We start from the raw sequence: 13,008 nt of genomic DNA, 5'->3' as shown, positions 1-13,008 counted from the left end.
CCTGGGTCACTGCGCACTGTAATGTGTGTGCATTTAACCAGGTACACCACCACCTTGCCCCTATCAGTCACCATCCTTGTCCCCATCCAGCCTGGCTTCTTGTGCCCATGGCTGACATCTCCAGTCAATCACCGTCATGCTTTTCCCCCCACTCAGCTCAGCTTTTAGTGTCACTACCTACCACCTTTCATTTCCTTCTTCTTTCTTCTTTTTTTTTCCCTCCAGTTTATCACTGGGGTTCGATGCTGGCACTACGAATCCACTGCTCCTGGCAGCCATATCTTTCCATTTTATTGGACAGGACAGAGAGAAGTGAGAGAGGAGGGGGAGCTAGAGAGGGAGAAAGGTAGACATGTGCAGACCTGCTTTACCACTTGTGAAACTTCCCTCCTGCAGGTGGGGAGTTGGGGGCTCAAACCAGGATCCTTGCGCTTAGTCCTGTGTGTGCTTAGCACCATTGCCCGGCTCCCCATTTCTTTTACTTTTTCTTTTTCAGTTGAACAGAGTTCAGTCTCTCGCCCCTGCCCCAGCTACTGCTGAGTGTGGTTCTTACCTTTGCCTCTCTAATTCTGCTGCACACTGACTCTCTCTCCCCCTGAACACCTCTGATACTCAGAACTAAAGACAGGTTCTCTGGGAAGGGGGAGTTTTGTTCCCATGGGCCCCCCGGCAGCCCCTGAGAAAGAGGAACCCTCAGAATAGGACATCAGCTGCCCCCGAGGGCTGAGATAGGCCTGGGGGCATGCAAGGTTGGTATCAGGTATTAGTGAGAAGCTGCAGAGTCTCTTCAGGTCAGGACCACTGTGAAGGGCCCACGGAGGCTTCAGGATGTGGGCTGAGGGGACATGGAGCCACGTGGGGCAGAGCTGGGAGCAGCAGCTGAGTCTGTGAGCTGTGGTGCAGGAGCCCTCATCAGTCCCGCAGTGCACACACCCTTTCTTTCCTGTTGAGGAAACCCTCGGAGCCTAGCGCCCCAATTTCATTTGGATAACCGGGGACTGAGTTTCGATGCAGATGGGCCATCATCAGTCTCTCCATCGAAGAGAGTTGCAACTACAGAGTGTTTCTTTCCGGCTTCCAGAAACACGGGGGGCTCCTGCTTTGATAAGTTCCTCCCTCCCAACCCTTAGTTATGAGGTCAGATCAGCAAAGGCTGCTTTGTAGTTATCTCGGAACGTTCGAGTATCACGTCTTGGATGAGCTGAGGTCTTCTGAAATGTGAGGACACATGACTTTCCTGGAGGCTGGGGGCTTGGGGGTGTCAGACCACCCCGTTCTGCACAGGACTGTCTAGTGTCGGGGAGGAGCCTGGCTCTGACTTCCCGTTCCTCTTCCCGTCGCTTACTGGGGTGTCCGTCTTCTCCTCGGGTGAGGCTGCCTTGTTCCATTTGGCAAAGGCCTGGCTGATTTCGGCATGGGTCCTGTTTTTGGTCTCAGGCAGGACAAAGTAGAAATACACAGCCCCAGAGAGGCAGATGGCGGCAAACACCAGGAAGCAGTAGGTGTCCAGGCCTCTCTGTGCAGAGACAGAGACAAAAACATCAACAGGTAACCAAGAGGACTGGTTGTAAGGGGGCCAGGCAGTGGCACACCTGGTTAAGCGCAAACACTACAGCACACAAGGACCTGGGTTCGAGCCCCTGGTCCCCACCTGCTGGGGGAAAGCTTCACGAGTGATGGAACAGTGCGGTGGTGTCTCTCCTCTCTCTGTCTCTCTCTCTCCCTCTCTCTGTCTCTTCTTTTCTGGATCAAAGAATAATGAACATTTAGACATTAGTCATCTAAATTTTCTTTTTCTGGGGACATCAGGGAATGTCCTTAGCCAGCAGAGCACAGACTCTTGGCAGTATATGTACCTCCACTTCCAGCTCCCCACTCGTGGGGACCTCCCCCCCCCAAATAAAGTCATGTCAGCCCTTGCTTGAATCTCTGGGGCTGGAGTGGGTGTCAGAGTCCTGTGTCCCCAGCCCCAAGTGATATGGGTGTTAGGGTACCTCTCCCTCCTTCCCACCCAGGGCTGGGGGTGGGGGTGGGGCTGGGGGTGGGCATGCAGTTCTGAGACCCCACGGCCCAGGTTTGCACTGGTGTGTCCTCTCCCTCTGCATGGGCGTGGGGTGTGTGTGGTGTGACCCTGTCTTTCTCAAATGGTCACGAGCCCTCCGGCAGCTCTTTCTGAGCCCAGATGGAATTCTGAAACTCTGTGGACCCAGCGGGCTCACATCTGAGCACCCAGAGCTGATGGGTGCCAAGACAGGGCCTGTGCTGTCTGTGGCCTTTACCAGGAGTGACACCCCTGGTCCCTGTAGGGGACACTGGGACATTGGTTACAGCACAGGCTCAGAGCCCTGGGCACCCCTGGCTGAGGACAGAGCCTGAGGTAAGGATCCCACAGAGCTCAAGGCAGTGAGAACCTGGTGGTTATGGGGGAGGGGCGTGGCAAGTTAATTAATTAATTAATTAGCCTCCAGGGTTATCACTGGGGCTCAGTGCCTGCACGATATGAACCCACTGCTGCTGGTGACCATTTATTTCCTTCTCTTTCTTTCTTTCTTTCTTTCTTTCTTTCTTTCTTTCTTTCTTTCTTTCTTTCTTTTTCTTTATTTTTTATTATCTTTATTTATTTGGATAGAGACAGCCAGAAATGGAGGGGGAAGGGGGTGATAGAGAGGGAGAGAGACAGACACCTGCAGCCCTGCTTCACCACTTGTGAACATTCCCCCTGCAGGTTGGGGCCGGGGGCTTGAACCCAGGTAAATGAGCACTGTAACATGTGCACTCAACCAGGTGCACCACCACTCGGCCCCTCTTTCTTTCTGTTTTAAAGATTGTATTTATTTATTTATCAGTGAGAAAGATAGGAAGAGATAGGGAAAGAGCCAGCGACCACTCTGGTACATGTGTTGCTGGGGATTGAACTCGGGGCCTCACGCTTGAGAGTTCAGTGCTTTATCCACTGTACCACCTCCCAGACTACATCTCGGTCTTTTCCTGTTTTTTTCTCTTTCTTTTCTTTCTTATTTCTTTCCTTCCTTCCTTCCTTCCTTCCTTCCTTCCTTTCCCCCCCAATTTTTAAATATTTATTTCTTTATTCCCTTTTGTTGTCCTTATTGTTATTATTGATGTCGTCGTTGTTGGATAGGACAGAGAGAAATGGAGAGCGGAGGGGAAGACAGGGAGGGAGGAGAGAAAGACAGACAGCTGCAGACCTGCTTCACCGCCTGGGAAGCGACTCCCTTGCAGATGGGGAGCGGGGTCTCAAACCAGGATCCTTAGGCTGGTTCCTGCGCTTTGTGCCACGTGCGCTTAACCCGCTGCGTTACCACCCAACTCCCCCCCTTCCTTCCTTTCTTTGCAAAGAGACAGATAAATTGAGAGAGAATGGTAAATAAGGAGAGAGACAGAGAGATACCTGCAGACCTGCTTTAGGGCTCGTGAGTGAAGTTTATCTCTTGCAGGTGGGGAGCAGGGGCTTGAACCTGGGTCCTCGCACATGGTAACACGTGTGCTTTACTGGGTGCAGCACCACCAGGCCCCCTGGAGCCCCCTCTTTCTCAGGAAGCCCTAGACCTTTCCTGTGGGGGCAGGGGCAGCTCCCAGAAGGTACCAGAAGGAGAGAGGGAGAGAGAGGACGAGGCTGGACCCACCCTGGTTCACAGGGCCACCCCACCCTGGCTGGGGCAGCGGGAGCCTTACTTGGATAAAGGGGAAGAGCAGCCCCACGGCGAAGTTGGACAGCCAGTTGACGGAGCCAGCTACCAGGAAGGCGGCAGGGCGCTGGGCCTGCTGGAAGAACTCCCCCGGCAGGATGAAGGGGATGCCCCCTGCAGATAGAGCAGAGGAGGGTCAGTGGGGTCTCTTAGGCCATCAGCAGGGCTTTTGTGGGCCCAGCCACTGGAGGGCAGGAGCTGGGCTAGAACTCTGCCCAGGAGGTCCAAGGAGCCCCGAGCTGGCCACGTGGACAGGAGATCACTCACACCCCAGGCTCCCCCAAATTCTCCAAGTTCATCTGTGCTCTGGATGTAGCCTTCTGATGGCCAGTCATCAACTACTTCAGTCAGTGCAGGAGCCTGGGGTCTGTCTGTCTGATACTAGCACGTAGAGGCTTCCTCTAGCCGGATTTTCTTAAGTTTTTTTTTTTTTTTTTTTAAGATTTATTTATTTTGGATAGAGACAGAGAGAAATTGAGAGGAAAGGGATAGATAAATAGATAGACAGACAGACAGACAGACAGGGATCTGTAGCCCTGCTTCACCACTCAGGAAGTGTCCCCCCTGCAGGTGGGGACCAGGGGGTTGAACCTTGGTCCTTGGACTTAGTACTGTGTGTCCTAATGGATGTGCCACCACTCAGACCCCGCTTCTAACCTGATTCCCCCCCCTTAAAAATTATTTTATTAGTGACTTCTTCTTCTAGCGTTTGCCTTTCTTCCGTAGCCAGTCAACAGCGTCAGGTTGAGCCTGATGTCAAGTTTCGAGACCTCCTTTGAATCTGGAGAGGTGGCCGTCGTTGACTATGTGGGTCATAGTCCGTCTGTAGCCAATATTGATTGACAAAATTATGAGACGACTGGGGTGTAATTCCACACCATTCCTGCCACCAGAGTTCTGTGTCCCCAGTCCCTCCATTGGAAGCTGCAGTGGTTCTCCAAGGTCACAGAGATGGGCTGACCATGAATTCTCTCTCTCTCTCTCTCTCTCTTTCTCTGCCCATTTGTTTTCTTTGGTTCAACCTTTACTTCCTTTCTAAGTCATACCTACACCTATTAATACTTCTGAACATCCTTCCTTTTTTCCCTTTTCTCCAGGTCCTGATGAAATTGGAGTTCAGACCCTTCTGAAGACCTTTTTTTTTTCTTTTTAATTTCTTTATTGGGGGATTAATGGTTTACAGCTGACAGTAAAATACAATAGTTTGTACACGCGTAACATGTCTCAGTTTTCCACATCACATTCTAACCCCCACGAGGTCCTCCTCTGCCTTCATATTCCAGGACCCGAACCCTCCCCACTCCCCCAACCCCAGAGTCTTTGCTTTGGTGCAGGACACCAGCTCCAGTCCAGGTTCTGCTGTGTGTTTTCCCTTCTGTTCTTATTTCTCAACTTCTGTCTATGAGTGAGACCATCCAATAATCTTCCTTCTCTTTCTGGCTGATCTCACGTCATAGGATTCCTTCAAGCTCCATCCAAGATGAGGTGAAGAAAGTGAATTTATCATTTTTAATAGCTGAGTGGTATTCCACTGTGTATCTAGACCACAATTTTCTCAGCCACTCATCTGTTGGTGGACACCTGGGCTGCTTCCAGGTTTTGGCTATTACAAATTGTGCTGCTGTGAACATATGTGTACACAGATCTTTTAGGATGTGTGTGTTGGGTTCCTTAGGATATATCCCCAGGAGAGGAATTGCAGGGTCATAGGGCAGGTCCATTTCTAGCCTTCTGAGAGTTCTCCAGACTGTTCTCCACAGAAGTTGGACCCATTGACATTCCCAACAGCAGTGAGGAGGGTTCCTTTGACCCCACACCCTCTCCAGCATTTGTTATTGCTATGTTTTCTCATGTATGACATTCTCACAGGAGTGAAGTGGTATCTCATTGTTGTCTTTATTTGCTTTTCTCTGACCATCAATGACTTGGAGCATTTTTTTTATATGTTTTGTTGGCCTTTGAAATCTTTTCTATGATGAATATTTTGTTCATATCCTCTCCAAGACCTTTTTTTTCTTTTAAAGATTTATTTTGGATAGAGACAGAGAGAAATTGAGAGGGGAGGGGAGATATATAGAGATAAAGAGACAGAGAGACACCTGCAGACCTGCTTTACCACTCGTGAAGCTTCCCCCCTGTGGATGGGGATAAGGGGCTTGAACCCAGGTCCCTGTGCACTATGATGTGTGTGCTGTACTGGGTGTGCCACTGCTCAGACTCCACCTGTAGCCTGATTTTCCTAATTTTCTCTCTTACAGAGAAGGAGAGAGATAGAGAGAAAGAGACAGAGAGACAGAGATTCCTTGGTGCTCCACCCAGAGGGTGGGCAGGGTAGCTCCTGGGGTTTAGACCACTCACCTGGGTGACCTCAGGGGACACTCTCCTCTGATAGGGGCATCAGAGAATGAATAAATAGTCACAGGGAGCACATGGGGTCAGGGGAGGCTCCCTGGGGTGGAGGCTGATGGCTGAGAGGTGGCTTGAAGGAGGAGAGGAGGCTGGGAGGGGGCAGGGACTGGGCTCAAGGTCAAGGGCAGAGAGCAGTCTTTACACCTGTGGGGGTGAAGAGGAATGGGATGAGCTGTCAGAGGTCAGGGGGTCACTTCAGGGGGAAGTCCACCCTGTAGATCAAGGCCAGGGGTCTATAGTGAAGAAAACACTGCATTGGGGTTGGCACTGTCATGTGTGTCAGACAGAGATCTCTGTAGGAGGGAAACCAGGCTGAGAGGCGCGAGAGTGGACAGAGGGGTCAGTTATCTGAGGGACTTGAAGGTGGTGGTGAGGTGGGGGACAGGGGTGGGGTCTGAGGACCCTCAGAGGCAAAGCCTTCAGGGAGGACAGAGGGATTCTGGCTGGGCTGGGCTGGCCTTCTCTGGGAACGGTCAGGTGGAAACTTGCCTGGGTTTTCACACGTGCTCTCTCTCAGCCCTGGCTGCCTTTGGTTTCTGATCTCTTTAGAATGCAAACCCCACTCTGTTCTGCTGCTGGTAGGAATGCAAACTGGGGCAGCCTGTTGGGAGGACTGTATGGAGAGACCTTAAACAAATAAAATGGAATCACCTTATGATCCAGCAACACCACTGTGAGGGGATAGAGGTCAGGTGGTGACACATCTGCTTAAGTGCACAAGGATCTAGGTTTGAGCCCCAGCACCCCACCTGCAGGGGAGATGCTTCACAAGTGGTGAAGCAGGTTGGCAGGTGTCTATCTTTCTCTCTCCTTGTCTCTCTCTACCCTATCAATTTCTCTCTGTTCTATCAAATAAAAAAGAGGGGGGACAGCTGCTGGGAATGGTGGATTCATAGTGCCAGCACTGAGCACCAGAGATAAACCTGGTGGCAATAATAAAAAAAAGAAGTTATGGGATATATATACTTGGATATATCCATGGAATACTACTCTACAGTTAAAAAGTTAGTAGTATATTCTTTGGGACAAAGTGGATGGAACTGAAGGTGATGATGCTTAGTGAAATAAGGAAAGAGATGAGAGACAGCTACCAGATAGTTTCACTCAGATGTGGACTCTAGAGACCTGATTCACATGAAAAAAACAAAGATGCAAAGAGACTGTTCCTAAGAACTCTGGTGGTTATGTTTTGGAGGTGACTGTGGAGATACAGGACTTTGGTGTTGGGTGTGTTGTGAAACTAGACCCTGTCATCTTACAGTCTTTCACCTACTAGTAACAAATACAACAAAGAAGTCATGGGATATATATATATATCCCATGGAATACTACTCTGCAATAAAAAAGACAATATCATGTCTTTTGGGACAAAATGGATGCAACTGGAGGTGATGATGCTTAGCAATGTAAGTAAAGAGATGAGAGACAGCTACTAGATGGTCTCGCTCATATGTGGAATCCAGAGAACTGATACACATGAACTTGAAAAAAAAAGTTTCTAAGACTTGTGAGAATTCTGGTGGTGGTCTCTGGGAGGTGGGGGGGTAGGGACACAGAGCTTTGGTGGTGCTGCTGTGACATCGAGCAAGACCCTGTCATCCTACAATCTTGTAACCCACTACTGTTCATAAATAAGAGAAGAAAAGAAAAAAAAAGCATGCAGACTCCAATTTCTGTCTTTGGAAAGGGGTGGGGAGCTGGGCCTCACCCCAGGAGGGGCACCTTACCTGGGCCACTGCAGAAGGAGGCGATGATGGCCAGAATGCAGACAATGCTCAGGTAGGGGACCCATGGGGCCTGGTCCTGTGGGAGAGGTGCACGTGGGCAGGGGCCCTTGGGGACCAGTTCCCAGCTGCACTTCTCTCCACCCATTATACATCCATCCATCCATGCATCTATCCATCCACTTATCCATTTGTCCATCTATCCATCTGTCCATCCATCCATCCATCCATCATCCATTCATCTGCTCATTCATTCATTCACCCATCAACCATCCATCCACCATCCATCCATCATCCATTCATCTGCTCATTCATTCACCCATCCACCATCCATCTATCCATCCATCCATCATCCATCCATCACTCATTCATCTGCTCATTCATTCACCCATCCAACATCCATCCATCCATCCATCAATCCATCATCCATCATCATCCATTCATCTGCTCATTCATTCACCCATCCACCATCCACCCATCTATCCATCCGTCCATCCATCCATCCATCCATCCATCCATCCATCCATCCATCCATCCATCTATCATCTTTCCACCTATCCAATATCCATCTGTCACTTATCTATCTACTATCTACCCATCATCCACTCATCTGCTCTCTATCCATTCATCCTCCATGCTCTATCTATCCATAGTACTATTTATCCACCATCCATCCATCCATCCATCCATCCATCCATCCATCCATCATCCATCCATCCATCCATCCATCCATCCATCCATCATCCATCCATCATCCATTCATCTGCTCATTCATTCACCCATCCACCATCCACCCATCTATCCATCTGTCCATCCGTCCATCCATCCATCCATCCATCCATCCATCCATCCATCCATCCATCCATCCCAGGCTGCTGTTGCACCTGGCTGATTGAGTGCAAGGACTGGGGTTCAAGCCTCCACTCCCCACCTGTAGGGGGGAAGCTTCACAAGTGGGAACCAGGTCTGCAGATGTCTCTTTCTGTCTCTCCATTTCTATCTCCCTTCCCTCTCAATTTCTCTCTGTCTTATCAAATAAAAGAGAGAGTCAAAGACCTCTGGGAGTGGTGGATTCATCATAGAGGCACTGAGCCTCCGCAATAACACTGCTGGCAGTTAAGTAGGGGACCGAGTGGTGTTACACCTGGTTGAGTACACACATTATTATGTGCAAGAACCTGGGTTTAAGTCCCCAGTCCCCACCTGCAGGGGGGAAGCTTCTCAAGCAGTGGTGCAGGTCTGCAGGTGTCTTTCTCTCCCTCTCTATCACCTGTTCCCTCTCAGTTTTTCTCTGTCTATATCCCACCCCCTCCACCCCTCCTAAAAAAAGAGTCACCTAGAGCAAAGACCTCTCCCCAGGTCACACAGCTCCTTGGTGGCAGCATCAGGACCAGACATCAGAACTCTGGTCTCCCACCCCAGGATCCTTTACCCCCCAAGGGTGGCCCACAACTTCAGATCCCAAACTCCCCTGAGGAAAGCCATAGCTCTCCCCGGGAAGAGCCCCTTGTCTCACCTGCAGCGTCAGCGTGACAGTGAGGATCCCGAAGAACAGGGTCATCAGCCCGAAGCCGCCAATAAGGAGGGGTCTGCGTCCCAGGCGCTCGATGACCAGGCCCTGTGGTCGGAGCAGAGAGGGGTCCCTGAGGCTGGTTCTGGCCTCTACCCTGCCCTGCCCTGCAGGGACTGTAGGTTTAGGGTTAAGCAGAAGGAGCACAGGAGTGAGGCTGTCCTGGCCTGACCCCACCCGGGGGATGCTGGGAAGCCCAGGTCCCCGGAGCCAGCCAGGTGAGTCACTGTCCTCAGTGTCTCCTCAACAAGGTGAGGGCAGGTGTGGTTATTATCACCTCAGGTCCTATCCAGAAAGTGTGGTTCAGAGAGGAGGAGTGACCTGCCCAGGGACACACAGAGGCAACCAGGATTCCAATACAGGAAGTCTGGCCATGGAATCTTCCATTTTTGCCTTCTTTTTCTTTGCCAGACCAAGTCTTGTCCATTGCCCAGGTGTGATTTTAGCCCTCCTGAGGCTTCCCTTCCCTTCCCTTCTTTTCCCTTCCCTTCCCTTCCCTTCCCTCCCCTTCCCTTCCCTTCCCTTCCCTTCCCTTCCCTTCCCTTCCCTTTCTTTTTCTTCTTTGAAAAATAGGGGAGTCGGGCAGTAGCACAGCGGGTTAAGCACAGGTCCCTTTCTTTTTCTTCTTTGAAAAATAGGGGAGTCGGGCAGTAGCACAGCGGGTTAAGCACAGGTGGCGCAAAGCACAAAGACCAGCCTAAGGATCCCGGTTCGAGCCCCTGGCTCCCCACCTGCAGGGGAGTCGCTTCACAGGCGGTGAAGCAGGTCTGCAGGTGTCTGTCTTTCTCTCCCCCTCTCTGTCTTCCCCTCCTCTCTCCATTTCTCTCTGTCCTTTCTAACAACGACAACATCAGTAACTACAACAATAATAAAACAACAGGGGCAACAACAGGGAAAATAAATAAATATATATACAATTTATTAAAAAAAAGAAAAATAGAAATAAGGGGGCTGGGCTGTGGAGCACTCAGTTAAGCGAACCTCCTGTTATCATGAGCAAGGACCCATGTTCAAAAGTCACTGTTCCCCACCTGCAGAGGGGACACTTCAGGAGCAGTGAAGTAGGTGTCTCTCTTTCCCTCTCTATCTCCCCCTTCTCTTTTAATTTCTCTCTGTCCTATCCAATAAAAATTAGGGAGCCATAAAAGGAGAAATACTGAGCCCCAGTGACAACTCTGGTGGCAGTAAAAAAACAAGCTGGTAAAAGTAAAGATGGAAAGAAACATATCATTTTCTTTTTAACGGTGGTAAACTCTGAGAAATGTGAAAACAAAAAATGGTCTCATAATGTTCAGGCTCCTTTGCTTTTGGGTGGGCCAACTTTTCCATTCAGAAGGAGGATGGGGAGAAGGAGGCAGAAATAGAGAAGAGAAAGAGGAGGAGGAGGAGGAGAAGGAGAAGGAAGAGAATGGACAGACAGGACAGCACTGGGGCTTCTCCTATTACACTGGCTTTCGTATGTGGTGCTGGGGCTTGGACCCGGGCTTTGTGCATGGCTTATCTCTACCCTGTGAGCTGTCTCTCTGACCCCCAGAGTCTTTCCCTTAACCCCCGTGCTGTGCTGTGTCTTTCTGTTATTGGTCACAGAAATAAACACAAACAGACTTATGGCAAAAATAAAAATCCAGGCAGGGATAGATAGCATAGTGGTTCTGCAAAGAGACTCTCAAGCCTGAGACTCTGAAGTCTCAGGTTCAATCCCCTGCAGCACCACAACCACCACAAGTCAGAGCTGAGCAGTGCTCTGGTAAAAAAAACAGAAAAAAAAAAGATTAAAACAAACTCACTCTAAACTCTTTCCTGTCTGCATCTGCACTGAGAGAAGAAGCACCAAGAAGCCTTGGGGATGGATACTGCATGCTCCAGTGTCAGGAGCCTGGGGGCGGGCAGGGCAGTGCATGGTGACAGCACCTGTCACCTGAAGCTCGCACAAAGGCCCCTGTGCGACCGTGCTCTGCATGAGTTTATCATGCATGAGCTCTGCATGAGCCATCACCCCTGCCTGGCCCTGTTTCCAAACTAGCTCCCTGCTTCCACAGGTCTGGGGGGTTAGAAATTGAATGCACGGAAGTTGGGCGGTAGCGCAGTGGGTTAAGAGTATGTGGCGTAAAGCGTACGTGGCACAAAGCACAAGGAACTGCGTAAGGATCCTGGTTCGAGCCCCCGGCTCCCTACCTGCAGGGAGGTGGCTTCACAAGGGGATGAAGCAGGTTTGCAGGTGTCTATCTTTCTCTCCCCTTCTCTGTCTTCCCCTCCTCTCCCCATTTCTCTCTGTCCTATCTAACAACGACGACATCAATAACAACAATGACAATAACTACAACAATAAAACAACAAGGGCAACAAAAGGGAAAATAAATAAATATATATATATAAAAGAAGCTGAATGCACAAGTTTTGTGGGGACACAGCTCGGTCCATCACAGGAAGGAACAGGTCGCAAGTTGCAGAAGACGGCCCAAGACAGATGTCTGAACACACCATGGCCTGGTCACTCCGCATGGCCAGCCAAGACCTGAAACTCCTCAGACACAGACAGGTGTCATGGGGCCACAGCTCTGGATGTCAAAGCTCCTGGCCACCCCCAGTGGGTGTCCGCTGTGAGTGAGGAGTACATTGTAGCCATCACAACTGCTGAGTACAATGCAATCTCATCACTTTAGGCTACCTTTCTCTCTTCTTCCTTCCTTCCTTCCTTCCTTCCTTCCTTCCTTCCTTCCTTCCTTCCTTCCTTCCTTCCTTCCTTTTAATATTTATTTATTTATTCCCCTTTTTGTTGCTCTTGTTGTTTTATTGTTGTAGTTTTTATTGTTGTTGATGTCGTTGTTGGATAGGACAGAGAGAAATGGAGAGAGGAGGGGAAGACAGAGAGGAGGAGAGAAAGACAGACACCTGCAGACCTGCTTCACCGCCTGTGAAGCGACTCCCCTGCAGGTGGGGAGCCAGGGGCTCGAACTGGGATCCTTATGCTGGGTCCTTGCGCTTTATGCCATGTGCGCTTAACCCACTGTGCTACCACCCGACTCCCCCCTTTCTTTCTTTTTAAGATTTTATTTATTTATGAGAAAGATAGGAGGAGAGAGAAAGAACCAGACATCACTCTGGTACATGTGCGAGGCTGGGGATTGAACTCGGGACCTCACGCTTGAGAGTCCAAAGCTTTACCACTGCGCCACCTCCCGGACCACTTTTTTTTTCTTTCACCTCCCTCCCTTACTCTCTTTATTTCTTTTTAAACTTTATTTATTTTATTTGATAGAACAGAGAGAATTTGAGAGGGAAGGGGAGGTAGAGAAATAGAGAGACAGAGAGACACCTGCTACACTGTTTCACTGGTCTTGAAACTTCCCTCTGCAGGTGGGAGCTGGGGGCTTGAACCTGGATCCTTGTGCATGGTAATACATGCACTTAACCAGGTGAAGCAGCACTTTTTCTTTCTTTCTTTCTTTCTTTCTTTCTTTCTTTCTTTCTTTCTTTCTTCCTTTCTTTCTTTCTTTCCTTAGCCTTTCTTTCTTTTCTTTCCTTATTCTTTCTTTCTTTCTTTCTCTTTCTTTCTTTCTTTCTTTCTTTCTTTCTTTCTTTCTTTCTTTCTTTCCTT

The 13,008-nt window shown here is 49.7% G+C and overlaps 1 protein-coding gene across 1 annotated transcript in view; it reads right to left on the bottom strand.

Moving 5' to 3' along the window:
* Positions 1–575: 575 nt before the first annotated feature.
* SLC2A9 (solute carrier family 2 member 9) overlaps positions 576–13,008 on the bottom strand; it is an 84,051-nt gene continuing 71,618 nt past the window's right edge. The window contains exons 9-12 of the mRNA XM_060188468.1: positions 9,357–9,526; positions 7,844–7,919; positions 3,694–3,821; positions 576–1,516 (exon numbers count right to left, since the gene is read on the bottom strand). Of these exons, the coding sequence (XP_060044451.1) occupies positions 1,262–1,516; positions 3,694–3,821; positions 7,844–7,919; positions 9,357–9,526 (629 nt within the window). The 3' untranslated portion in view covers positions 576–1,261. The remainder of the gene's footprint in view (positions 1,517–3,693; positions 3,822–7,843; positions 7,920–9,356; positions 9,527–13,008) is intronic.

The sequence above is a fragment of the Erinaceus europaeus genome, chromosome 3, assembly GCF_950295315.1.
Source record: "Erinaceus europaeus chromosome 3, mEriEur2.1, whole genome shotgun sequence".
Classification (NCBI taxonomy): Eukaryota; Metazoa; Chordata; class Mammalia; order Eulipotyphla; family Erinaceidae; genus Erinaceus; species Erinaceus europaeus.
Note: the sequence above shows the minus strand (reverse complement) of the source record. Positions and strands in the feature narration are given on the sequence as shown.